Consider the following 26,532-nt stretch of genomic DNA (forward strand, 5'->3'; position numbering starts at 1 on the left):
TAACTCTTTTGGGAACTGCCTGTAGGATCAACATGGAGACGGTGATGTGGACCTCATTAATTCCCCCATGGTGCTCACCCAGTCACTGGGAAGTGTTGTATTTTGGAGAATAATCAATGGTGCTGCTGCTGTAGAGGATTTCTCCTTAGCAGCAGAATGTCACTCAAATATGGGAATTACCATGCCAGTTACTTAACTCATAATCTTTTAGAGTGGATGAGTAACGGTAGCAGGAATGACATCACTGCCACTCTCCTGTTCCTGGCTAATGCTGTTTCTGTTGATAGTTGTGTTAAAGGTCTGCAGAAACACAGCTATGATCAAGCAAAGCGTAAAACAATGCTTCAAAATCGTTGGATTTGCAGATCTTGTGAAAGGCGGTTATAACACACCTTACGCAAAAATTTTGCCTTTGGAGTAAATAGTTGAGAATGAAAAGTAAATAATCAAGAAAGTATTTCAGGCTGCATGGGTGAAGATAAATAAACTGTAGCATTTCCTGTACCCTTCAGGCACTGCGGTCAGTTTGCAAGGGGGTGTTGCAAACTCAGAAGCATAGCAGCAGCCACTCACAACCGAGTTCTTTGCATCTTGTGTCTCACTGCGTTATGGCACATGTTTGTGTAATAGTGAGTGTGTGTGTGAGAAAGTGTAAGGACAGGCTGCAGTGTGTGCTGTGAAGAGTGTAACTGTTCATTTCAAACAGGGGTTGTTTGGTTTCTGTGTGTGTGCACAAGTGCACCTGTCTGAGAGGAAGCCTGGGAATGCCACGGGAGCTGCCATGTGCTCCTGTAGACCCTTGGCTAGGTGTGATGGTCAGGGCCCTGAGACAGAGCTTCCAGACAGGCTTCTGTTCCGACTTAAGTACTCCCAGTGAGACTCCACTCAGTAGCTGTGGTTTCTTTTAGTGGTTCTGTTGTTTTGAAAACATAACCCCATTAATAAGCTAACTGTGCTTTTTATTTGTGGGGATTTTCATATTTGGTGGTGGCATTGCCCATTTTCATATCTTCTGCAGTTTTTTGGTTGGTTGGTTGGTTGGTTTTTTTTCCCTGAATTGTAAAGGGTTGGGTTTTAGGGATGCAAAGCTCAAATCAAATAGCTTGGTTGGAACAGAGGACATCTCCACACAGGGAAACTGAGCTATGGACTTGTGGATCCTGGAGTAGGGCTGGAAGTGAGGAAAACAGTCCCTGAAGCTTAGATTAGGAGATAGCAATTAGCTGAAGGAGAATGCCCAACCTAGTGTTACTGTTTCCCTAGGCTGTCCATCAGCTTGTACCACTACCTTAACATCTGGTTTTCAAATTCCTGCTTGAAGCAGTTTTTATTCTGTTCTTTGATTTGGGGGAAATTAGGATGACTGACTGATGGGTTTGGTTTTCTCTGTAAGTTTGGGAGTTGTAATACATGTGAAACTTTCTGGTTTAAGTAGCAGCCACCAAAGCTTCAGCCAGACCTGTGTATATTAGTTGTGCTGGTCAAGGACATGTACATGATATTTTATAAGTAACAATGACAGTATGACTTATTTTTAAAAGAAAACAGAAATCTCTATTCCCATGTATAAGGTCTTAAATTTTTTGAAACTCTTCAAAAATTTATAAAATTTGAAGAAAAACATAATTTTGAACATTTGCTCTATCCTAAACAAAAGAACTTGGAAGAAGAGCGGTTTTTATGGAGAGCAAAGAATAAATTTAGGAATTAGATATGCTGTCTTTTGTTTGAAGGAGAGATTCAGTTCCTGCCTTGATCAACTCTCTCCAGGCTCCCTTAAAAAGAGGCCTGAGCAATGGCTGTAGTATAAACGAAAATCTTTAAAATTACTCTTTACCTACTCCATGGGTACTAAAGAGCCTTTTCTGCATTGTGTAGGTGCATAGAAAATTTTAAAACCTATTTTTATTTCTATAGTGAACTATAATAACCTTGAAAGAGCCCATTGTAGTCTGCAGGGTTAATAAGTATTTACACACATTCTTCATTATTAGTGATTTATTATTGTTGAACTAACATTGAAAGTAAGCATGCAGGGCAAGAGTTGAAAGTAAGACAAAAGCAAGGCGGAGGAATGAGTGAGGAGAATGTCAGCACTGGTTGGGAACGATTTGTGCCTGTTCTCTCCCCTTGCAAGTGAGCAGATCATGCTCTCTTCAAACAGCCGACTAGACCAGCATTCTGCAGAAAGGTTTTGCAGCTGGACTACTTTATCTTGTGCTCCAGTAAAAAGTCTGGATAACATTTTGTTGAGGGAAGTCTGGTATGTAACAATTTCATTTTATCTGTGCTGATCTTTGTGCTAAGAAAAATTTGAGAGGCATCAATGCTGTGGGCCAGGTAGCAGGGCCAGGAGCTGCTGCCTGTTTCTGGTGGGGAGACTTGATTTCTGAAAAACCCAAATGTGCTGCAGTGAAACGGAGAGGCACAAACCCTAAGTCACTTGGCCAGTGTTTGTCTGCATGATGGAATGTGCTATATAAGTGTTAAAACTGTAGTCCTAGCACTTGTGGAATGTTTTATGTGTCTGGTTTATAGACTGTGGTCATCTATCGATTGAAATCCCCAATTATCCTTTGTTTTTTGTGGTGAGGCTTACATATAGTCAGTTTTAATTCTACTGAAGAGGAGTAGAAAAACTGGCATTCTTGCTGCTCCCACATCTTTAGTGGACCTCTTAAATTAGAAACCCAGAATTAATTCAGTATTTTAAACTGAACAGAAAATGTCGTCCCGATGTATGGTTGGTCACTGGCTTCTGTTAGCTGTTCTTTTGAAGCAAACGGGACCTAATGCAAACTTTTCGGTTCTTGTGGAAATTCAGTTTTAGCCTTGGAGTGTTTCTCATATTAAAAATCTGGGACTTGCTGCTAATATCTCTTCCTAAATATTGTGGGAAGCGGTTTTCAAGCTGGGCCACTCTTACACTGCCAAACATGGAGCTGCCTCTCTTAAAGAAGCAAAGGGAAGATTGTGATTTGGAGGTGGTGAGATAGCGTTGGAAATGCTTCTCACTGAACTCATAACTTGGCTGGGCTATTTTTAATAGAAAATATCTGAATTTAAATCTAATTTTTCAAGTGGCCCTGTGTATAGGCATTTTGCCTGACACAGATGCACACGGTACATTAAAAACAATTGACAAGTAAGGTGTGGTTATGGATGGTTCTGTGCCAAGTGCAGTGTGCAGCATCCCAACTACCCAGAACCTGAGCAAGGAGGGACTGAGCGCAAGCCATTAAGTATTTGCAGTGTTTAAAGAGAGGACTAGATTGTTCCAGGCTGTTGAAGGCAACTGAAGAGAGTGCTTGTTTTAATGATTTGAGTTTAATTACCCGATGAAAAAAAAATCCATTAATTATGGGTGATTTTATTGGACTAACTGTGTCTTCTAATGCTGTATGCTCAGTACAAGCTTTTAGTTCATCCTAGTGACTTTATGTTCATGAGAGGCTAAACCAAACTGAAAAGAGTGGGAGACTCTACAGGCTGGGTAGCAGTGCAACTTAGCTAATCTTTAAACCTTTGTCATGCATGTGTTAAACAGTATAAAATCCCTGTGTCCTATGTAGCTTCTCTTGCCCTTTGATCAACTGCTACTTTCTTTTTCCCTAGGGGGAAGATTTTCTATATTTTATTTTGCTGGAGATTTAAAAAAACCCAAAACACACCAGCAAAGCCCACCAAAAACCACAACAACCCCCCAGCCACATGTTACAAGGGATAAATTTTAAAAAAGTATTTGTGCTCTCTGACTGGTAGACTGAGGTCTGTGATGATTTTCAGCTTCTCTGGGAATGAATTTTCAGCATGGTCATCTAAGATTGAACCAGAAATGGCAGGTGTTAATCATTACTAGCAGGTTCTTAGGTAATCTGCTGTAGAAGATCATGTAAGAATTGGAAAAGAACAGCAGACAATAGGATTGTATTGAGGATGAGCATGAAAACACTTGAGACCAATGTCTTAAATGCTCATGTTTTATGTGTTTTAATTGTTTTATGCTCTGTATCTGGTTTTTCAGGGTGTCCCAAAACCAAGTAGGACAGCATTTCACCTTTGTGCTCACCGACATTGAAAGTAAGCAAAGGTTTGGATTCTGCCGTTTGACGTCGGGAGGCAAGATCTGCCTCTGTATTCTAAGGTAAGGTGGTACAATAAAAATTGAGTCAGTGACTGAATATAAAAAATACAAGATAAAACTTATATTTTACAAATTCCCTGCTAATGTGTTTAACTAGGCTTTCAGTGTATTGCTTTTCTAATGGCAGCATTACCATTGCTTTCACATAAAAAGCAGCCCCAAGCCCCATATGATGGTATTCTTCTGTGAAGCTAAATAATTTTATTTAAATAACGTGAAATCTCTGGTTAAAAACAGAGAAAAATACATAGCAGCCTTAGAGGCTTGGACTGTTATGTGGATATTTTTACTTTCTAATCAGATCTTTGACAAGCACTTTGTCAATTCAACAATAAATGCATTGTTCTGTATTCCTGTCCTTGGAAAGGAGATTTTTGGCTATCTCTTCTAAGTTCTTTGCCCAGAATATATCTAGTATAAGAAACACCAGATCCAGAGAATTCACAAGGTGAGAGCATGCTGTTCTGTTGCAGAAGAGATACTGATGTTATGGAGAGTGACCCCAAAGAAATACTTTGCTTCTTCCACTGTTTTTTCTTTCTTTTGTCTTAAGATAATTGATTTGGTAACAAAAAACCCCAATTGTTTAGCTGTCCTAAAACCATTTTAATTAAATTTTAGGCAGAGTGATCCCATTTAAAGACAAATTTGCAACTTCAATTAAGAGCCTAGCAGCCTGCAAGCCCCATAGAGGAGATGGGAATATCCAGTTCAGCAGCAAACAGGAAGAACAAAATTGGATTTAAATTGCTTTTAAAGTGAGAATCTCCAAACAAAAGAGAGGAGGAGTCAAATGCGTTGGCAGCAAAGGGGAAAGAGAGAATTTTGGAGAATTTTGATGAGGAGAATATGGAGAAGAGCAGGTTTTCAAGTATTTGGACAACTTGGAAACCAGGTAGTTGTGGAGGGTGTAGTTAGGATAGACCATGTGAGTTAGGGGTAAAAACTGAACATCAGCTTGTAAAAGGATTATCAGTAAATGAACACTGAGAAAAAAAACCCCCAGCCAATATAGAGACTTGTAGAGTAGTACTTAAAATTATTAGGAAGAGCTCATCAAGATTTTAATGAGCTTTTAAACAGATGCCAACCAAATTTTGAGAGCCAATACGCTGGATGCTTTTTGGCAAGTAATTTAAAAAGAAATGTTTGCTCCAAATATTGCAAAGAAAAAGAAAGTACTAATATATAATGAAAGTAGCAAAAGGGAAATATTTTATTCTGGAAATTAATTTACTTTCTGGGATCTTTGAAATATGTCTTTAGTAATACTTCAGAGGGATTTAAGTCTTAGGGTTTTGGAATGTATAATATTTAACCCTTTTCTCTATGATACCTTTTTTTATGACTCGTTAAAGCCCAGAACGAGAACGCATATATATGCTTTTAGCTCTTTTCTCTGAGTTAATATTTTCTTCCCTCATCAAGCTAGAAACAAAATTTTTTGCGTTCTTTGTGTGGTTGTAACAACATTTAATCAGTTATGCACTCTCAGGTACGTTTAACTGTATGGAGTGCTGCAAAGCAAAGGATGTAAATTTTCAGCTGGTGTAAACTGGGTTTTTCTTTTAACTTTTCCCCATGGACATGCATGAGCTAGAGATTAGTCAATGGTCTGTTACTTGGTAGAAATCAGTAGGAAAATGAAAATACCAAGCTGTAATTTTTCACTGAACCGTATCCAAAGCATTGCCTTTCTTTCTTTTATTGTGACACTTTCAAATTTACAATGAACAGCTGAATGCGTAAACAGCACTAGCTTCATAGCACTGTACTCGTAGCTGGCTAGTCTGCTTATCTCCAGAATATGTGTGTGTGTTGTGTTGTGTTTAGCTCAGATGGAAAGAATGCACCACTATTTGCATCTGATGTGTTCTAGTAGCCAGTCTGTCTTTTGCTCGGAATTCCAAAATTCATTAGAGGTGGCCAAATGAAAGAAGACTCACGAAGCAGTTTTCTTTGGGCATTTTATTTCTCTCCTTTTCACATGCTTATTGTTCTTAAATTAACTAAATTAAATTGAAAAAACACCATAAAACAAATGAATGCTGTTTTTATATATAAAGAGTGTGTATGCATGTTCAACCTCACTTTTTTCCATATATCAAAACGATATAAAATTATTCTTGCTGTGTGTCTATACATGATGGCTGATGTGTGAGCAATTCAGATTACTTGTTCATCACAGGTTGGTGCCCAGTAGCCATGGACTTTTATATAATGAAACACAGAGGTGCAGCTGTACAGAAATGCCGTGTCTAGCTGCCTTCTCCATGTGCACATGGATGTACCCCTTTGGACAGGAGGAGTATAATAAGATTACTGACTGAGGCTTTTAAAAAGGCAATTAGAGATAGTCAAATACAGAAAACTTAGTCTAATTGTCATAAATAACTGAAATGTAACTAAATCTCTAAAGTTGAGCAGGAACAAGCCAGTCAAGGTGATTGGAAGGAAATATTGTAGAAATTTGGGTAGGCTGCTGAGTGGGGAACAGGACACAGCTTTTCCCTTGTGCATGTCTTTTGTGGGTAGTACCAAACCATGTGTTAACCTATGCCAGGTCTTCTCAAGAGATAGAATTTCAACTGCTGAATGGGATTCTTAACTTAAGGCTGAAGTACAGGCTACTTGTCCTCAGGTTTTACACCAGCAACTCAAAGCTGCATCTGAGATTAAAGTCTTGTGGTTTATGGGACTTTGCTCTATAATTCATTCTCCATCTCAAACACTAATTAAAGGATAAATATCCTGCTTTAAACTGGGTAGTTGGAAACAGAAAATATATTTGTACATTCAAAATTGCTCTATAAGTTTTATGGAGTTTTTTTTGCGTTTTATATACGCACGTATGTGAATTGTGTAGACAGAATTGTTTTTCAAATCAGAATGTATTCTTCAAATACTCTCTATGTTTATAAAGTGAAATAAAAATTTCTCAAGGTAGCTTTCTCAGGTGTTTTTGTTTGAAGAGCTTAATTGTGATATTGTGTTGTCTAGAATAAATGTGCAGAGCTTGACCGCAGTTGCCAAATTCAAAGTGCTAAACCATAGTAAGATGAGAAAATAACTCTTGGATTTTTATTCAGAAGTGCTGTGTAATTCCTTTGCAAGTTTTATTTAATTTAGTTCTTTTCATTAAGCTGCATGGCTGCTTTGTGAAGCTCTCTCAGGTGGGAATCCTGCTGTGTCTCCTCCTCCCTCTCCGCAAACTCTTGAGCTAATGCAGCTCTGTAAGACAAGGGATACACAATAGGCATATTATAAAATACCTTGTTGAGCTCATATCCTATACTGGATCTTTTCTCCTAGTTTTACTTTTCCTATTTTTGGGTAATAGTGCTGCTAGTTGAGGTTTGACGTGGCACAGTAGAAACTTGAATGTCTGCTTTTGAATACTAGTAGACTTAATTCTTCTGGGTTTTGTTTCTAAGTATCACTGCTGCTTGCAGTGGAAATATTACTTTCTGCATTTACAAGAAATTGATTTTGAATTACCTGAATGATTTTAGTACAGAGTGTAAATAATTTGAAACTCTTGATGGACTCTGAGGTTGACCTTAGGTATGCAGAGGAACACAAAATGCATCATTAAAATGCTCAGTCTTAGATTTCATTAATTTTATGACTGTAAAATTGTCACCTATGTTTCCAAATGAAATGCTTTAATAAGGAAGACAGGTTTATGTGGTGAGGCTTTGTAGTTCTTCAGTTCAGACCACGCTTGAAACTTTTTCACTCTTCCTTTAGGCAAATCCCTTAGAAGCAGAATGTTTCAATTTTACACATTTTGTGTCAATTTTCCAGACAGAAAAGTAGCCCCTAGACATTAGACATTTAGCTACGGAAAGGCAGTTTCCTTAGTTTTATTTGATTACTAGAAGTTAGATTCCTGCTGATAGTTCAGGACTGTTAGTGGTTACCTGACTATTTGACAGAAAACATTTCCTCTCCTTTGTTTAACCTTTGACTCATGAATGTAAAAGTTTTATCAGAGCTGTAGTAGAAGCACTGGCGAGGTGGAAGTCTACTTATGGCAACAAGGGTTGTGCGTGACTTTTATTCAAAGTCTGAGCTCCTGCCTTGTGGCTCATTTGGATTAAGAGAAAATGCTAAGTATGTTTTTAATTAACCATGAAGGATCTTGGTCTCTTGCTTTTCTGACAGACAGGGGCTGTACTTTAAAAAAAAAAGACCCCTGTATTCTCCATCAGGGAATATATATTTATTAATATTGTCCATGTTTTTATGTTTATCATGATTATGGAAGAAATATTTAAAGAAGTTGGGGTATGTTTTTGGATGTTGTCCTATGCTTGTCTTACATGTTTGTTTTTCTAACAGTTATTGTTTTTAACTTGAGGACTGCAAGGACAGCGGCTACATTTAAAGAAAAATAAATAAAAAAACAGTAGTGGTTGCATAGTTTAAGAACTGAAATCAATTTAGACTTCCAAATACATTAAAATTTAACATTAAAGCCCAGATTTTCCTCTATTTTCTCTACTGTGAAGGGGCTTTATTGATAATCTTTAGACATTTTCTTAAGACTGCTAATTAATTATGAAATGTACTGACTGCTCATAAATAATTCTGTTAATATAAATATGGTGGTGAGATTTGTCTGATAATGGACTTTAATTTTGATTTTATCTGTTGTTGAAGTACATATTAGTGTGTACCTTAACACATTAAGGTACACATTAGTGTGTAAGGTACATATTAATGTACATATTAGTGTGCCAGTTCTGAGTTAGGAGGAGTAATATATTCCAGGTCCCCTCTGTTAAATTCAGCCACTTCAAAACTATGTGTTTCAGATAATGCATTTCTGTATTGACTTGAAAAAAACCCAGTTACCCAACTAATAGATGCTGATGGACATTTGGGTGCTGGATGAATTTTCTGTACTGTGCTAGCAAAGATCAAATAATTTTGCAAGATCTGTTAACAGGACAAGCTAAGACGAGCCTTTGACCCATAATGCCTCTGGACTTTAGCTGTCGTACAAACAAATGCCAAACAAGCCAAGGAGGCCAAGTGCTGGGTACTGTCCTTGTGTCACGACAGCCCCATGCAGAATTCCTGGTATGGGGAATTCTGCAGGCTCGGGCGGAGTGCCTGGAAGGCAGGCTGCCTGATGGAAAAGGACGCTGGTTGACAGTGGCTGAACAAGAGCCAGCAGTGCACAGGTGGCCAAGAAGGCCAAGGGCACCCTGGCTTGGATCAGGAATAGGTGGCCAGCAGGAGCAGGGCAGGGATCGTCCTCCTGTACTTGGCACTGGTGAGGCAGCACCTTGAACTCTGTTTGGCTGTGGGCCACTCACTTCAGGAAATTTGTTGAAATGTTGGACAAAGCCCAGAGAAGGATAACAGAGCTGGGGAAGGGTCTGGAGCACAGGTCTGATCAGGAGCAGCTGAGACAGCTGGGGGTGTTTATCCTGGAGAAAAGGATGGTGACCTTACAGCTCTTTACAACCACCTGAAAAGAGGGTGAAGTAAGTCGGGCTCTCTCCTGGTTAATAAGTCATGGGACAAGAGGAAATGGCCTCAAGTTGCACCACTGGAGGTTTAAGATATTAGGAAAAACTTCTTCATGGAAAGGGTTATTCAGTACTGGAACAGGCTTCCTGGGGAGGTGGTGGATTCACTGTCTCTGGAGGGATTTAAAAGACAGGTAGATGTGGTGTTTGGGACATGGTTTGGTGGTAGATTTGGCAATGCTGAGTTGATGGTTGTACTCAGTGGTCTTTTCCAGCCTACAGGATTCTGTGATTTCTTATACAATGTCCAAGATGATATTCTGGATAAAGATGTAAAGCCTATATCATCCAGTGTTTACCTACAAATAAATCTGTTCACTAGAGTAGTCCAAATCAGTTAATAGGATTATTAACAAACATGCTTCCAAAATTATCCTATGATAAAAGAGAACTAAAGTGTTTCTTGACAGCCTTGAGGATTTAACAAATTGCAAAGAGCTTGTACTTGGTCTTTGAGCTGAGAATCTCAAAAACCACCTGATGGTGTCTTTATTATGAGCAAACACAACAGTGTTTACTTTTCAATGCAGAGATACATTTTATATGCACACATTCAAATGCACACTTTATTGTTTGTGAAAAAAACAGGTATAATGATTATTTATTATGCTGAATTAATTACAATTACCAAATGCATAAAAGAAAGAGATAAAAGAAACTTTTTTTTTTTGCTTTCTAGTAGATCTTTGTAATATTTTGTTGAAGAACATTTTAATTAGAAATATTGACAGAAGCTTTTGCAATTAGGCCATACTATTAAAGAACTGAAGATTATGTAGAAAAGAAGCAGAGGATAGGTTCTGGCAGCCTTTGGTTCATACCGTATAATGTAATGGAGTACTTGTTTAGATTTCCTTAATTTTTCAGGTTTAAGAGGCACATTGAAATTATATTAACCTTGTGTCTGTGGTTAGGCTTAAAGCAATTCTTTTACCATTCTTTCAGCTCATTAAGGAAACTGACTTTCATAAACTATGGTCAAGTAGGATGTTTTTCTTAGTGGTTTTGTTACACAAAGACATGGAAGTGTATCATCAACCTGATGTTGTTAAGGGAAGAAATTTCTATGCCAGTGCTTTGGTCAGCATGCCTTGCTGTATGAAATAAAAATTTCCCTTGGCTTTCTGTTAGGGTTCATTAATTTCAAATAATTAATTTGACCTTTTAAAATGCTTAAAAATTGCATTTAATTTTTCTTTTTTTCAGTAATAGGGGAGCTAAGATCATGCATATAGAAAAGAAGTATAGTTAACATTTTATTGAAACAGGAGAATTTAGTTTCTATAGAAGGCTGTTCCTAAATGTTCATTATCAAAAATATATGATCAGATGAGATTTTGGAGTATTCTACAGCAAAATGTGCTGGGGTTGTATGTACTGTTAACACAGAGGTCATAGCAAGAGACTGGAAAGCCGTTAGGTAGTCTTACCCATTTGTGTGTGCAGTGTTATAAAAATTCTTTGTGATTTATACCTAGCTTGTACCTTGACTTTGACAAAATGCTAGGACATTGTAACAGTCCCTACTGTAATTCTGGGTTGTGAAGCTGTTCCACAGCTCTGACATTTGCAGAAACTCTGAACAATGCAGCGAACAACCATTTCTGTTTGCCTCTCTGTGCCGTGCTTCAGTGATGTGTAAAACCAGGTTAGCACGATTTAAGAAGATAATAGGAGTCCTAGGTGAAAGAATGCTCAAAGATCAGATGTTTTAGGTGCTGATATGGTGGGTGTTTTACAAGGGCATGGAATGTTCACACCTGTAAGAAGTGAGTAGCCTTTCAAAGGTGTGGTAAAGTAAATTTTATAATTATATTAAGAATATATTGAAAAGCAGATGTGATAACCTCACACCTTAACCACTGTCAGCAATACCAAGCACTAAAAATGTCTGTGAGCATTAGGAGACTGATATTTTGATTAATAGCCAGCACAATATATGTTAAAGTGTGATGATGACATTAGTATGATGGATTTAAAGGAAATAATGAAATCATTGCCTTTGTATCTTTGGCTTGGCAAGAGTAAATTCACAGTGGATTTTTGTGGGGTTTATTTGTTTGGTTTTCTGGGAGGTGTTTGATTGTTGTTGTTTTTTTTCTTTTTTTTTTTTTTTTTTTTTAGGAGGCAGTATTTAGGCATTTATAAAGACACTAAAGACTGCTAGAAAATGCATTAGCTATAACTGTTTGGATTTCTGCTGTGCTTTTTCTTTACCCTAAGGATCAGGATCAGTTTCTAAAGCCTTGCCAGCTGCATACTGAGAACATAGGTGTTACAAAGAAAACATAACCCTTCACTGGACTCACTGCACAAAGCACTACTTGGCTTCTCTACCAGCCAGGGTTTCCCCCTGACAGCTTTCCTTTTCCTATCAGGGAAAACATTTTGGTTCTGCACACTGGGTTTTTGCAGTTGCAGTTAACATATTTCCTGGAATATATAAATCTGAAATTTAAGGTCTGTCCACAGCGTGCACTAAAGCCTTTAAGAAATATACATCTGTGGATTTACACTGCATTGAAGAATGAAGTCTGTAGTAGTGTTATATATGGGTATGAAATGTTCTGTAAACCTCTCAGGCACTATTTCCTTTCTAGCTCCCACTTCTAATCTCAAACAACTAGTATTAACTATAATATTACCTATTCAATAATGTTTGTGATAAAATTCTAGCAGACATGAGAAGGTGTGTAACTTGTAAATAAGACATTATTTATATTGATATTATTTAGTTTATCAGATTTAATATCTTAAATAGTCATGGTGGAAAGTTCTGTAGCGTGTGGTCCCTGATGATATCACTGTTAAAGGTATCTTCTTTAGAAGATGGCAAATTGGAACTTATACCACTGTGTTTGAGTTTATTTTCTTACACTCTTCAGTTAAGTCTTAATTGTCTTGGATTGTTTAACTCAGATTATTGTGCTCAGGGACTGCAGACTTGTGTTAAAAGTCTCTTAAGTATAGATGTATTAATGTGTTTGTGTTTGCAACATTGGTGAATGTTTTTTTATTTTTTGGAAGTTAATTTTATCTAGAGAAAGGACTTTATGGGGGGACCAATATTCTTACATATAATGTGACATCTCTACTATTGCAAAACATTGCACCACTGGTCAAATAGTGGTTACCTGGTCTGCCCAAAGTTGTTTTTCACGCACCAGGGAAGCAGCAGGTCTGTCAGTCTACCGGGTATAGGAAGATGTAGAATTTCAAAATTGCAAATAACTACTGAAATCTGTAATGGTAGTGGGAATGAGATTAGGAAATGCTTCAAATGTTTTTTGGTGCCTTGAAAATACTAAGAAGTCTTAAGTATTGTGAGTTAATCTGCACTTAATGGAACTTCATGCAGGTGTCCAGCATAAAGACACCATCTATCTATACTGTCTGTCAGTGATGTGCCATTAAATTTCTGGGGAAAAGTTTGACATGCTTTTTATTTATATGCAGAGATGTTATAAAAATATGCAAGTCAGATGAATCATGGTATTTTATGAGCACTGGAAAAATACATGGATATTTTATTAAACGCTGTTTTCCTCCTGTTTTAGTTACCTACCATGGTTTGAGGTATACTACAAGCTCCTAAATACCCTGGCAGATTATTTGGCTAAAGAACAGGTAATTTTACATATTCTAGTTCTTTGTGTAAAATACTTTCCTTGAAATATATGTCACCATTTCAAATAATGTAAAGGGATTCTATGCTGTTTAAAAGTTTAAGGTTTTGTAGGATTTAGAAGCAAGTTTTATTCCTCTTATTGAAATTAAAAAAATCTGAACTTACAGCTTTCACAGTCACTTGAATCCCACATTATTCTAAAAAAGCTGCTGAAAATATACCTTTATAAGGTGTCAGTCTCAGCATAAACAGGTCTTGTGTGAAGTGTGAGCCGTGTCACATCACTGGAGAGCTGCATGACGTATTGATTGTAAACTGTAGCTCTCTGGAACTATCTGAATATCAGCTGCAAACACGTCTGTTCAGAGCTGTATAAAATATGATGTACTGTTTCACCCTTCATATTAACTAAAAACTGCCTCTCGTAATTCTGACATCTCAAGTAGCAAGACAAAAATTACTTGCAGCATTTGGTGAAGAATCATGATAGTTTAGTTTGCATATTCATGAGCAATTAGAGGTATTCCAAGATTACACAGCAAAGGAGCTACTGGCATCTGTCTTTACTGAGAACATTAAAGCTATACCTTTCTGCTTTATATTAGTGTATTAGATTTCAATTAAAAAAAAAAAAAAGCATCAATATTTAGCCATATGCTGTATACTGGAAAAGCTGACCTTTCAAAAATACATGAAATATAGAGTAATAATTATGTATTATAATAAATAGACTATAGAGAATGATGACATTTTTTGTAAAAAGATAAATAGGAAAGTTTGGTTTTAGCTGTGTGATTCAGTGAAGTGGAATATATAAGTCTTACAGATGCTATAATTAGACCTTGGTCCGGGTCCCTGTTTCACTGTAGTAGAAAAAACTGTTATTAAGGTTGTACTTGAGAGAAGGGGATAGGGATTGTCTCAATCACCAGTGCTTGGCATTGCTGTTATTACTTCAAACAATTTAGGTAGCAGGGCTTGTTGTTTTACTTGCTGAGGCACTGCTTTGGTGGGTCAGAGAGCTGTAGCATGCGTGGAAGCAGTTTGTTCCATGCCTGGAGCTGTACCTGTTGCTGAGGAGGCTGTGGGAGGATGCTGCTCCCTCCTGGCCCAGGCCCTGTTCATCTGGCCAAGAGCTAGACCCAAAGCCTTTCTTACTACTATGAGCTCCAGTAGCAGCCTCTTCTTACAGGGAGAGGCAGAAGCTTTCTGTAAACTCAAAACAATTCGTTTAAATGCTGTCCCTGGCTTGCCACTGATACTTTTGGTTTTACTCTGGCAGCATAAAGAATTTAATCTCCATGAACAAAACCCCTAAACTGAAGGAAAACCCCAAACCAGCAAAAGCTCCAATCACTTCTCTTTCCTAAGTAAATGTCCCTTCTAGACACCAAAGTGACAGATCCCAGTTAAACCAGGTAGCTGCAAGTACATTTTAGTAAACCTTAACTGTTTTATGTGTTTTGATGAAATATATTTAATAAAAATCTAAATAAATATATATGATGGCTAACAGTTTTAGGAAGATGATGTCCAGAATATACAGACCAGCTAGACAAGGTATCCCAGTTTTCAGTTGCAGATGATGGGAGTCCCTTAAGGATTGGGTGGGGAAACATGTAAGAGATTGGCTTAACTTGCAGATACAATCATTTTATGAGATAAAAAGCTGGCCTGAATGTTACACTTAATATTTAAATACTTCACTATGAATTATGATTGTTTTGGTTATTAAATATTTATATCTCTTTGTCAATATGTAGTTTGATGTACAGTAAATGGTAATTGGTTTTTATATGATAATTAATTACCTTTAAAATGTATTCCCTATAGGAAAATGACTCAAATGATTTGTTGAAATCGTTGTACAGCCATCCAGTGCCAAAGGCGAATGCTTTAGTCAGTTTAAGTGTGGTAAGTATTTTTTCTGTTTTATTCCTACAGACTATGAAATAATAGATAAAGTTGAAAGAAAAAGAAGCCTCAACCCTTTGAAAGAGTAAATTTGTATTGCTTCCCATCCTTAACTGGCTTGGGCAACATATTTTTTTTTCCTCTGTGCAGGGTAGAGTCTGTCTCTGTCTCACGTTGTTTTCTAAAAGTTGTAGTCATAAAGAAGCAGAAATTTGAATTCTGCTCTATGGATGAGAAAGTAAACTGCAGTGGGATCTGACAGTGCTAGAACTACTTTTTTTGTGCTTCCAGCTGTTTCATGTAGACAATTTTGGTTTCTCCTGCTGTGCATCAGGAGACACTAACTCAGTTTTATTGCCTCTTATGTCTGAGTAGGTACAGTTTCAGGATTGGTCAAAAGTCTGTGAAAGCTGGCTGCTTTCCCGTCTTTCTTCCCCTTTTTCCTAGTTTTGCTTAATCATACAAAAATGCTGTAGGAAGAAGAGTAGAAGTACACTCTGTTATATGAGACTTTCAGCACATCTCAGTGAAATAACATGTCCAGGCCTCCTTTGCTTTTGTGCTCCGGTTTTTTGTGATGTGGGATGGGATGGTGATAGTGGGGCAGGATGGCGTTGCTGCAGAAACATCAAAAAGTGGGTATGTCATTGTTAGGGTTTCTGAAGTTTTAACCAGAATTAGCTTGTGGATGCATGTTTAAACACATTTGTAGAGCTTGTGGGAAATACAAAGCCAGCGCAGAGCCTCTGCTGAGCCATTGTGCATGTTCAGAGCATCTGTACAGTTACTGCACTTGCACAGTGTGCAAATAGCTGTCTTGATTGAACCATGACATGTTGCAGGACACGGTGACTTTGTGAAGTGATTTTGTAAAGGCTTTGCTTACACACACACTGAAATATCATTAGATTATTTATTTTCACCTTATTTGTGTGGTTTCTTGTGATTTTTAGCTCACATAATTTAGAAATAAGCCCTGTACTTCAATTAAAGTAAGCACAGATTCTAGAAAAGCATCTGGCCCTATTATGAGGGCAGGAAAAATGGAGCTTACCACTTCTGTTGCAGCAGTTACTGATCCTTGCTGCTTAACAGAATGCTACCTTTATTTTATTTTAATTTTTCATAATTCAGATTCCTTGTTTTTTTCACTAGGCTGTAGAAACCTAATATTTTCCCACTTTGTACGGTGCTAATTAACTGTATTTGAAAGTCCTTCCAGTCTTGTGTGTTATTTTTCACCAGAACAATGAACTGGATTTGAGGCTGCTGTTGGAATTGTTTCTGTTTATACGTTTTTTTCTCTGTTGTCAGTGTAATGTTTCTCCTAGCACCTTTGCCAAAAATAGTTCTGTATCTCAAATAATATTTTGCTATCATTAATTATAGTATTACAATCAATTATAATTTGGCAACTCTAAAATGCTTTATAAAATATCTTTCAAAACTCCTGTGGTTCAAAGGGACATAGAGAAATTTTAAATCTATTTTCTCTTGTATTTTTCACAAAGTTCATCATGTCTGTAACTTGCCCACCTCAAAATGAATGTTGTGGGGAATGTGGACATGGCTGTCTTGGTGAATACAGCTGGCTACACTGGAATGACAGACTGCTTGCTATAAAGTCAATACTTGTTGGTTTGATTTCAGTGTTGTCTGATTTTGGAATTGTTTTTTCTCAATTATGACTTGTTCCCAGTTATATCAAAGGGTTTTGTAATCTTTCTTGCTGAACAGTGGTTATCAAAATGTAAACCTCTTGCCAAATGCTTGGCTCCAGGGACAGTCGAGCAAATATTGTGGGTTGAGATAGAGCAGAGCAGGGAGGAATGGGTCAGCTGGAATCCCAATGCTTCTTGGATCTAAAGGCATCTCTGTTTTTGTAATTCCGCGGGGAGCAGGGAAATATTTATTGCCGGTTTCAGTTCTAGTCTTTTGTGCTGACGCTTCTTCCTTGATCCTCAGATATTGTAGAAAAGCCAGACTGGAACCACCAGTAGTAATAGACTTAAAAAGAAATTACAGTCTAAAAAATAATTGTAGAAATGACATCCTGAGGTGGCTTTTCCTTGTGTCAGGATCAGTCTGGTTCAAATTTCATTCACTCAGATATGCTGCAGGGTAAAGGCTCATGAATTCTGCAGCAGGATTTGGATGGCAGACCACAGTGGTCCTTAGGATTGTGTGTGCATAACTTGCATAAATTACATGCAATATCTGGATTCATGGTGTTTCCTAGCAATCTTTGTTTAGGAGACATCAAAATGCCTTTGTCCAGTTAGGGACCAAGTTCTACTCTCACCTGTTGGTCCCAGTTACAAACACTCTGCAGCTGAAATTTGAGGTGGTCATTTGTTTATGAAACCTGAGCTTAAAAATAATTTAGATCACTTTTTTGTTTTTATTTATTTTTTTTAATGATGTCGTTATTGGGAAGTCTAGCTAAGTCTGAATTCAAATGGGGGAGGAGTAAAAGGAATGAAACTTATTCAGCCAATATTACAAGCAGTAGAGTCAGCTTTGGCCTTTCTTGTTGGAAAACTCAGAAGTCAACTGTTCAATCTTTCTCCCATCTTGCATAAGAACCAAGAGATGATTTTTGCAAGTGAGCAAGTTTTGAAAAAACAGCCTTGTCTTGTATCGGTGAGTTTAAAAGGCACTGACTATCTAAAAACTATCATAATTAAAGAAATAATCACCTGCTATAGGACATCTCTGTTGATTTGAGGCTCATTTATACCTGTCCTTTCGGGAATTCTGCTGCTGTCTTTGGCCTAAAAGACCCGTCTAATATTAACGTACCTTTTCTGTTTAAATCCAGCTTCAGAGCTAAGTGTGTGTGCATCATAATCCTTTTGTAAAAACTGCTACGAAAATCAAACCCTTGAACCAATGAGCAAAACTTGTAATTTCCAGTGTCCTTTTTAGAGAAAACTTTATACAGGACAACAACTATTAATTTAGTATCTCTTCCAAGGTCATTCATTTTCCTAAGGGAGTTCACAAAGATGTACAAGGACTCCATACCACAGTATTTTTGCTACTTTATGACTATTAATGACTGCAGTATTGGCTTTTGCTTCTCATAGTTCTGACTTCCTTTTCTGTTTAATGAGTGAAATATTATTACTTTGTTAATTAGAAATAATTACCTCTAAGTTAATAACTGCATTACTCAGAAATCTTTTGATAAATATTCCGTGATCTTATTACATATAGGGAATAATTTTCTGTTCTCAATATACTTCTGAAGAATGCAGGCATTCTATCTGAATCTAATCTGAATATTTTCCTCTCCTTGAGTGGAGAAAAAAATATTTTTTTCTCTGTGTTGATGTGGAACAATACCTGTGATATTTATTGTGCAAGTGGTATGATGTTTATGGGATGCCTTTTTTAAGCCAGTTTTTTCCTTAAATTTTAACTATTGCCAAATGACCTAATTTGCGGGGAAAAATTTCTATTAAATGTATCAAGCTGGTTTAATAAGTCTCCTACACAGACTTAATAGTATTAATTTTTTTTTCTTGAGTGCAAGATGCATTTAAGTCTTACAGACTTTGTTTTGGTATATCTTTTTCAAGTTTGACTTGAGAACAAGCTATGTCTTTGTGTTGCTAATTATAATTGTAAAAACGTACTGTAAAAAAAAAAGAGAAAAAAAATCAAAATTCTATGAAAAACAAATAAAAACAAAAAAACCCCCAATAATTATCTTATTTGCTTAACATGCGCTAATATTTTTTTGTCCTTCAAAATTTAGACTAACAATTGCTGAGCTAAATCCATGTCTGATAACTAATAAGAGCATTGGATTAATGAGAGTTAATTTACATTACATCTGGTTTTAGTTTAATCCATTTTATATTTATATCCTAGATGGCCTCAAACTAAGATGCATAAAATTGTTAATGTATTTCATAAATGATTACAGAATCTCAGGCTTCAGATCTTGCATTTCTGTTGCCACATTTTTGTTTCAAAGATGTTTGGAAAGAAAATTTATATCAAGTAATAATATTTCTATTCAAAATTTTTTTCTTGTGTGAATGGTTTTTGTTTTCCATTCTAAATTTACATTTTGTCCTGTAGCATTTTTTTTTGTTGCAATTTTTAATTCAATGTCTAATTTAATCAATGCTACTCTCAAGCTCATGACAACATTTAAAGCTGGCTTAATTTCAATGTTATTTCAAAACTGCAGCCCAGCGTTTCATTCCCTTGGTTTTGTGCTGTGCAGAACCAGAGCTTGTCATTTCATGTCGTGATCTGCTTAATTCTTTGTCTAGCAGCAGTAAGAATGTTATTAGAAAAATGGCTATTTGCTGAAACACAGATGGGGTTGGAAATCCGAAATGCTGGGTTCTTACGAAAAGAATTTTTTTTTCCTGTGTGCATAAATTATCAATTATTTTTTCCCATTGATTAGCACTCGTATTTCATTACTCCTGATATAACTGGATTGCCAACCATCCCTGAAAGTGTAAGTATTTGATTTCTTATTTAACCTCATTCTGGGCTAGGCTGAAATTTTGCTTTTATCAAGAAGAGATTTTTTTTTTTTCCCAAGACCATTTTTAGAAATGATTGATGTCTGTTATTGCAACCTTTAACTTACTGTTGCATTCATTAACTCATTTCAAAGCATTAACAGGGCATTTCTGACCACTGCTATATCCACCCTTTACTCGTAGTTACTTGGCTTCTTTGCATTTACTAGGTTTACTTATATAAAATATATTCTGCTCCTCATGTTTTATTTGAATACTTGTCCTTTGAACACTGCATTGCTCAGCTGCAAATTCAGCCATCAAGATATGCAGTCATTTTTTGTGCAAGAAGGCATTGTTTCAGGCTTTTTGAAAACATGCTGTACCTGCCTACACTTGGATGCTAACCAAGCACCAGGAAAAGGGGTTGGGGGCCTTTTTTTTTTTTTTTTAAATTTCCTTTATGAAGACTTGCGTTCTGTATATGCTAAATCCTGGAGGGTGCTGTGAGTAGACGGCAAACGAGAAATCTCAGATCACGTTCTCTGTGATGTTTTTAGCTAGATTGCATCTCAGTAAAGAGCTTTGTTGGATCCTTTTTTCCCCCTGCAGCCTCTAAATCTGGAATTGTCCATGGCTGTACAGGTGTGTGTTTTTACGCTTTCAGAGACCTCCTTTAGAAGTTAAGCTGTGGGGGCTCCCAAAACCACGCAGTGCCCCAGAGCTCATTCCTGGTGGGTGATGGTGTTGGGGCAGAGGGAGCATCGTGGGATGCAGGGTGTGATGGGCCAGGGAAGGACACAGAGCTGGGAAACACCAGTGGAGAGGAGCAGGAAGGTGCTGGGAGCAGAGAGGAGGCTTGAGGGACATCTGTGCTGCTGGGAAGGACTCTGAGGAGATGGTGTGGACCATGCTGCAGCTCAAGAAACCACGGGAAGTTACGGGATGGAGGGATAAAAGAGAGGACACTTGTTGCTAGGGCTCATTGGGTAGGACAGGGCTTAGTTTTTAAATGTATATTTTCATTTGTTTCACCTAATGTTTTGAATGCCTGTATTTTTAAGGAATCTCTTAACTTTTTATTTGGTGTTCTAATAAAATACAGTTTTGGAGGCTAGAAGGTATGTTATGGGCTGAAATTGAAGAAAATATGGGAAAGCATCTAGCTGGGCATGGAGCTGATAAAGGATCTTGCAATGATGCCAATGTAGTATTTTTCTGGTTCGAGAAAGGTAAAATAATTTTAAGGTGCCTTTCTGTAATTATTTTTTACTCCACTAATTAAGGTCTCATCCTCTCAGTATGAATCAAAATAGTAAGGCACTAACGGAGAGTTAGAACATGTAAGCAGTGAAGAGATGAGGTAATTACAGTAAATTAGGAAGAAAATTTGAATTTTTTTACTTTTTGTTGTAAGGTTTGCATATTTCAGGGGCAGTAACTTTTCAACTGTAACAAAGAAATAACTGTGACTGTCTCCCCAAGATAAATTGGTCTGTACAAGATTGTGAACTGTTTTTTAACACAGCTTTTTCAACACAGAATCAACACACCATTATCAACTGCAGTGTTAGAGGGTGTCCAAGGTAAATTGGACTGAGATTCCCATGGTGCATCAGCCTCTGACAACTCCTTAAAAGTAACATTTGAAAGACCAGAGGTTTTTTACTAAAACTGAATGCTTGTAGCCCTAAATCTCTGGTTTTTATCCCTTCCAAAACTCTATGCAGTGTCAACCAAGAATAACTCTAATACTCCATGTCTTGAAATTAATAATGGGTTTATGAATATGCATGAAAATGGATTGACCATTGGATATTTGTTTGTCCTTTCAAATTCGTTTGTTTGTTTGTTTAATATTGCAATATATCCAAAAAAGAAGTCACCCCACTCTGAAGCTTTTCCTACCCATCTTGCCTTGGCTGTTTTTTCAGGGCTGGGTGGCCTTGCTGCTGTGTGTTGGCCACAGCCAGAATAGAACATTAGTATAAAATTCCAGTGTTGATGTCTGTCCTTCTGCTGGGTCCTATCCTTGATAGACCTCCTACATGAACATTCAGTGACAGTGCTGTCCCTGAGAGGAGATGAATAGCAGTTCTGGTTGCAGATATGATGATGAATGTGTGAAATTGAATATTTTGCATATTGGCTGTATTAGTATGTTTTCATACATGTTCTCCAGTGTTTACAGAAATTTGCTGTTTTCCCAGGCAATTTTGCTGGTAGCTGTTTTAGCTTATTCAGAACAGCAGAAATAACTGTTACATTCATCTGGAACACAGAGATCCCCCCACCCTTTTTCTCTTTCCCTCCCACTTTTCTGATGTCTGAACTATTAATGGGAGGTGCTGGTGACTTTGCCTCTGATTAAACCCCACGGTGGGTGAAAAGGGTGGCTGCAGGAAGAAGCCAGTACCTTTCACCAGTTCTGCAGGATGTTTGATGTCCTGGCACACACCGCTCAAGCAAAAGCTTGGTGTTGTTCAACAAGCTGTTTTCCTGTACTTGGAATGGAATAAAATGTGTTGACTTTGGGAGAGCCTGCCAAAGTAGCAGTTTTATTACTGTAGCTGTGACAGAACAGTGATCACCGTGGTGAAAGTTCTGTTCCTGGGTTGGAAGCAGTGGTCACCTTAAAAGCATATGAGGATATTGATACCCAATCTCTTTTTTTTTTTTTCTTTTTAAATTTGAAAATACAAAAGGGCAAATCTGAGTCACAAGCGTAATGAAATGAGCAAAATATTAATAACTTACACCACAGTTAACTTTTCATTTGCTTTAAAGCCTAATTCATTATTTTTAAAGTGCACAAATTTGGTGCAAAGGGACTTCTTTAATAGTTTGGTGTTGGGTTTTTTTTCCCCACCTACTAATTAGACAAAAAAGTTCACAAATAATATATATCAAATGTTCCACTTAACCATATAGCAACAGTAGTAGCTAACTATTTTTTTATTTAAACAGAGAAACCTCACTGAATATTTTGTTGCTGTGGATGTGAACAACATGCTGCAACTTTATGCCAGTATGTTGCATGAGAGACGAATCATTATTACCTCCAGCAAACTAAGCACTGTAAGTACTTCACACATCTCCTTTTAAGTAGGATATATCGAACATTTCACAAAATGACCTGCAGACCTTTGTGGTTTTAGATATGTTCCATGTGTACTTATAAGACAATATCTACATACTCTTCTAATATATGGTTTTAGTCTGGCTCTTGAAGTACAAAAGTCTGATTTATGTAAGTCCTACTCAGATACATTAAGTCAGGTTAATTATTTTTCTTATCTGGAGATGAGAGTTCTTTAACTCTCCCGAGTTCATTTCTGTGCCTTCTAACCTAAAAAGAATTCTTAAGGGCTATTATAAGATCTTTATTATTCACTTGTGGCTTATTCCATTGGAGCTACTTGAAAGAAATCAAGGATCCCTAATAATAGCTGCTCTCCTAACCTGGTAATAGGTAGATTCATCTTTGTTAGAGTGGTTTGGGAGTGCACACTGTAATATCTCTGATTTGGAACAGCTCTTCAGACTGTCAATAACGTACAACTCCAAATAGCAGTTTTTTAATTAAAGGTTTTAAGCTACTGCCCACATTAAAATGTTTCTTTTCCTTCCTTATCCCTGCTTAGGCTTCTTAATAAAAGAATGTTGCATTTCATTTGGAAAGCATACCTAAATATTCAGATGCCATTTTATTTTACTCTTTGCAGAACCTTACAGATTTTTAAAATCCCCTATATTTTGAAAATACTCGCAAGTAAGTTTTGCATCAGTATAAGACTGTCACTTTATAACCAAGTTTCAATCACAGTATAATTCTTACGCAGAATCTTTAGCCTATTAAGCACCGTTACCTAAATTTTTCTGAGGAATAAAACGTTTTGTTTAATATGCTGTCTGTGGTGGAAAATCAATTCTGTATTTCTGAGCACTGCTAATTGCACTACCAAATAAATGAACGCATGGGTAAGGTTGGATATAGTACTAAAAAATTACTGTTTTCAAAGACTTGCATGTGCTGTAAGGAGTGAGAATTCTTTGATTATAAATAGTGGATAAAAAAGTCCTTACAATTTGTTGGGTTTTTTTTTTGAGTCAAAAGTAAATTGAAGACAAAGAAGGTTCAGAATTGCCGTAAAAGGCTGACAGGTTTTACAATTCTAGGTGCAGTAGCAACTATTTAATTACTGTATTATTTTTTTAAACAGCGTGGTGTTGGGTCCCTGGATCAGTGACCAGCGCTGCCGTCAGGGCAGTGCACAAAGGCAGCACTTTCCCAGTGCTCTGCAGGATGTGGAGCTAAGTCAGTCCTGGGAGCTGGACTGAAGCAAACGTGGGGTCACAGGCCACGTGAACAACTAAAAACCAGCAAAATAAATACTAAATGAATTTATAAAATCTTCACATTACTAATCTATGATAGATTTTTTAACCACCAAAGATGTTACTTTTTCTTAGGAAATTTCCATTTTTATTACAGGGGGCTTTTTTTCCCCTTTTCCATGCTCCCCTCCCCTTCCTGAAATGGATGGGGAAAGAATTGTGCATTACAACATAGTAATAAGACCTGAGTGGGCAAATAGATTTTGAAGGGATAGCCCTTTCAAAGAACCTGTATTAGCAGAAGCTCACATGATGTAGCAAAACTCTGGAATCAGAATTTTTCTTCACTTTGCCAGTCTGAAACACAGCTTGCTATATTTGAAGAGGGAAACAAAAAAAGGGGGAAAAAATACACCATTAGAAAAACTCAGCTCCAATGATGTCCCAGTCAGCCCTGTTTTACTGCTCCAGAAGAGAGGAGATAGGAATTGTGATGGCAGCTCTGAGCCTGTGGAAGATTCATTCTGCAGGTGAGCACGTGTCTGTCTGCTTGACACGATTTAGAATTGTGCTCTCAGCCTACATTTGGTTCTGCTTAGGACTTGTTTTTGTTAGGCTGAACATCTCAGCTGGTCTCTATTGCTGTGATGTGACAAGAGAAGAGGAAGTACCAGAATTAGACTGTGCTGATCTAGACCACCTTATTTAAATGATCTGATTTCTCTTTGGAAGTCATTACACAACAGATAGAATATTCTGGTTGTGAGAAACTTCCACTTTGTTTAGACTTTGGTTGTTTATTCCTAACCTTTTAATGAATTAATAGCCGTCCTGCTGGTGTCTTCACTTGAAAAGAATTTATGTCACTTTCCAGACTTTTGTAGTGGTGTTTTGATTTCCTGGAGAGTGTCCCCAAGCTGTGAATGTAAATAGTAGCTTGCAGGTCAAATCCAAAAGGAGAGAGCATATCAGCTTCACGTTTTTTCAGTCTACTAGCATTACTTAAGCCATAGCTAAACAAAATTCCTTCCGCATCATGTTGGATCCACTTTTGATACAGGATTGGTTAATTTGCACTTGCACTAGTGAGTTCTGATAAAACAGAAAAGTGTACCTGGCATCTTAAGAGCTTCAGTTCACAGAAGTGCTGCCTGCTTATCTCTTTCATGAGCAGAACAGGGGTGATGCATGGCTTGCTTCTTTAGAGAGCAATATAGTTAAAAAAGTTAATGAAACACTTTCCAGTATTGCCTATAAGAATTTAATTGAATTGCCAAGAATGATTAAATGTGTTTTTGGCAAAAGATATTTCTTCTCTAACATGGGGATTGCTTGATGTAATACAGTCAGCAAATGGAGTGTATTTGGGCATCAACTTTTGCAAGGTTTGTGCTGTTTTACTGTTGCATACAAACACAGCAGACTGGTTCTTTCTGTTGCAAAGTACCTATTTTAATATTCCTAAATTACAGCTTGATACTAGAAGAGATTACTTGTTCAAAAATAGTGCAATGAAGCGTAACTTTCTGTTAAGGGAGTTGTGTCTTATCTTTGGGGTTAAACTGAATATCAAGTGTTTATGTCAGTTCATGAAGACTCGGTTGTGATGTCGCCTTCAAGGTATCAGCTCTGTTTTGGTTCACTATCTCAGGGCAGTGACTGATAACAAAAAGCATAATTCAAGGCCTTGCTCACTTTCTCCTTGCCCTTCTTGAGGAGGCCAAGAATGGAAAACTGCACTTACTTATGTTCAGGAATTCTTTGTCTACCCTTTCTGCCCTATTAATTACATCTTGTCATTATATTCAAGTGTAAAGGATCAGTCCTAGTATGGAAAAAAGAGGGCAAAAAATTATTCCATATTTTAAAGGGTTTAGTGTTGGGGAAAAAAAGAAAGTTACCTATTTTAAGTTGCTCACTAGAGTTTTTAAATTAAAAACAAAACAAAAAACAAATCAAAACAGAAAAAATATCCATGCTTCAGCTTATATTTTATTTCAGCCAGACAGGCTTTGTTTTGTGTGCATCTTCAGATTTTTGCAGTTGTTGTCTTTTATTTGCATCTTTCTTTGAATTGATTTTCTGTGGGTTTATCCCCTTTAAAAATTCCTTCAGTGTTGATATTTATCTGCTAGTCCTTCCAATTACTACCAAGATACAAGTGGAAACTTCCCACCCCTCCATTTTGTTGTAGCTTCTGGTCAGTATTTGCCCGAACTGTTGATTCTTTTATTAGCTTGACTTTCCAACCACTTTAATAATGTGATTATCACCAACCTCACAGCTTGCTTCAGGCTTAGTGTTAGAGCGAGATGGATTCAGCTGGCCTGAGGATTATGCTCTCTGTTTGTAGCAAAAATTACCATTTCTGGCTTTTGAACAATAAACTATGAAAGAGAAACAAATTATGTGGCTTTGGATTAAGCGAAAGGATGAATGAAACAAAGGTGTTGATCTATTCACAGAGGTGGCTGT

General features: G+C 37.1%; 1 protein-coding gene across 4 annotated transcripts in view; it reads left to right on the forward strand.

Moving 5' to 3' along the window:
* The window catches only part of DENND1B (DENN domain containing 1B), a 151,173-nt gene that overhangs the window by 59,006 nt on the left and 65,635 nt on the right, over positions 1–26,532 (forward strand). For 2 of the 4 annotated variants that reach the window (XM_040072614.2, XM_040072613.2), the window contains exons 5-10: positions 4,025–4,144; positions 13,245–13,314; positions 15,149–15,229; positions 17,813–17,872; positions 19,659–19,712; positions 22,687–22,797. In XM_040072614.2, coding sequence (XP_039928548.1) covers positions 4,025–4,144; positions 13,245–13,314; positions 15,149–15,229; positions 17,813–17,872; positions 19,659–19,712; positions 22,687–22,797 — 496 coding nt within the window. The remainder of the gene's footprint in view (positions 1–4,024; positions 4,145–13,244; positions 13,315–15,148; positions 15,230–17,812; positions 17,873–19,658; positions 19,713–22,686; positions 22,798–26,532) is intronic. The other 2 variants (XM_040072616.2, XM_040072615.2) reach the window with 1 other exon arrangement.

Source organism: Hirundo rustica, chromosome 9 (assembly GCF_015227805.2).
Source record: "Hirundo rustica isolate bHirRus1 chromosome 9, bHirRus1.pri.v3, whole genome shotgun sequence".
Taxonomy (NCBI): domain Eukaryota; kingdom Metazoa; phylum Chordata; class Aves; order Passeriformes; family Hirundinidae; genus Hirundo; species Hirundo rustica.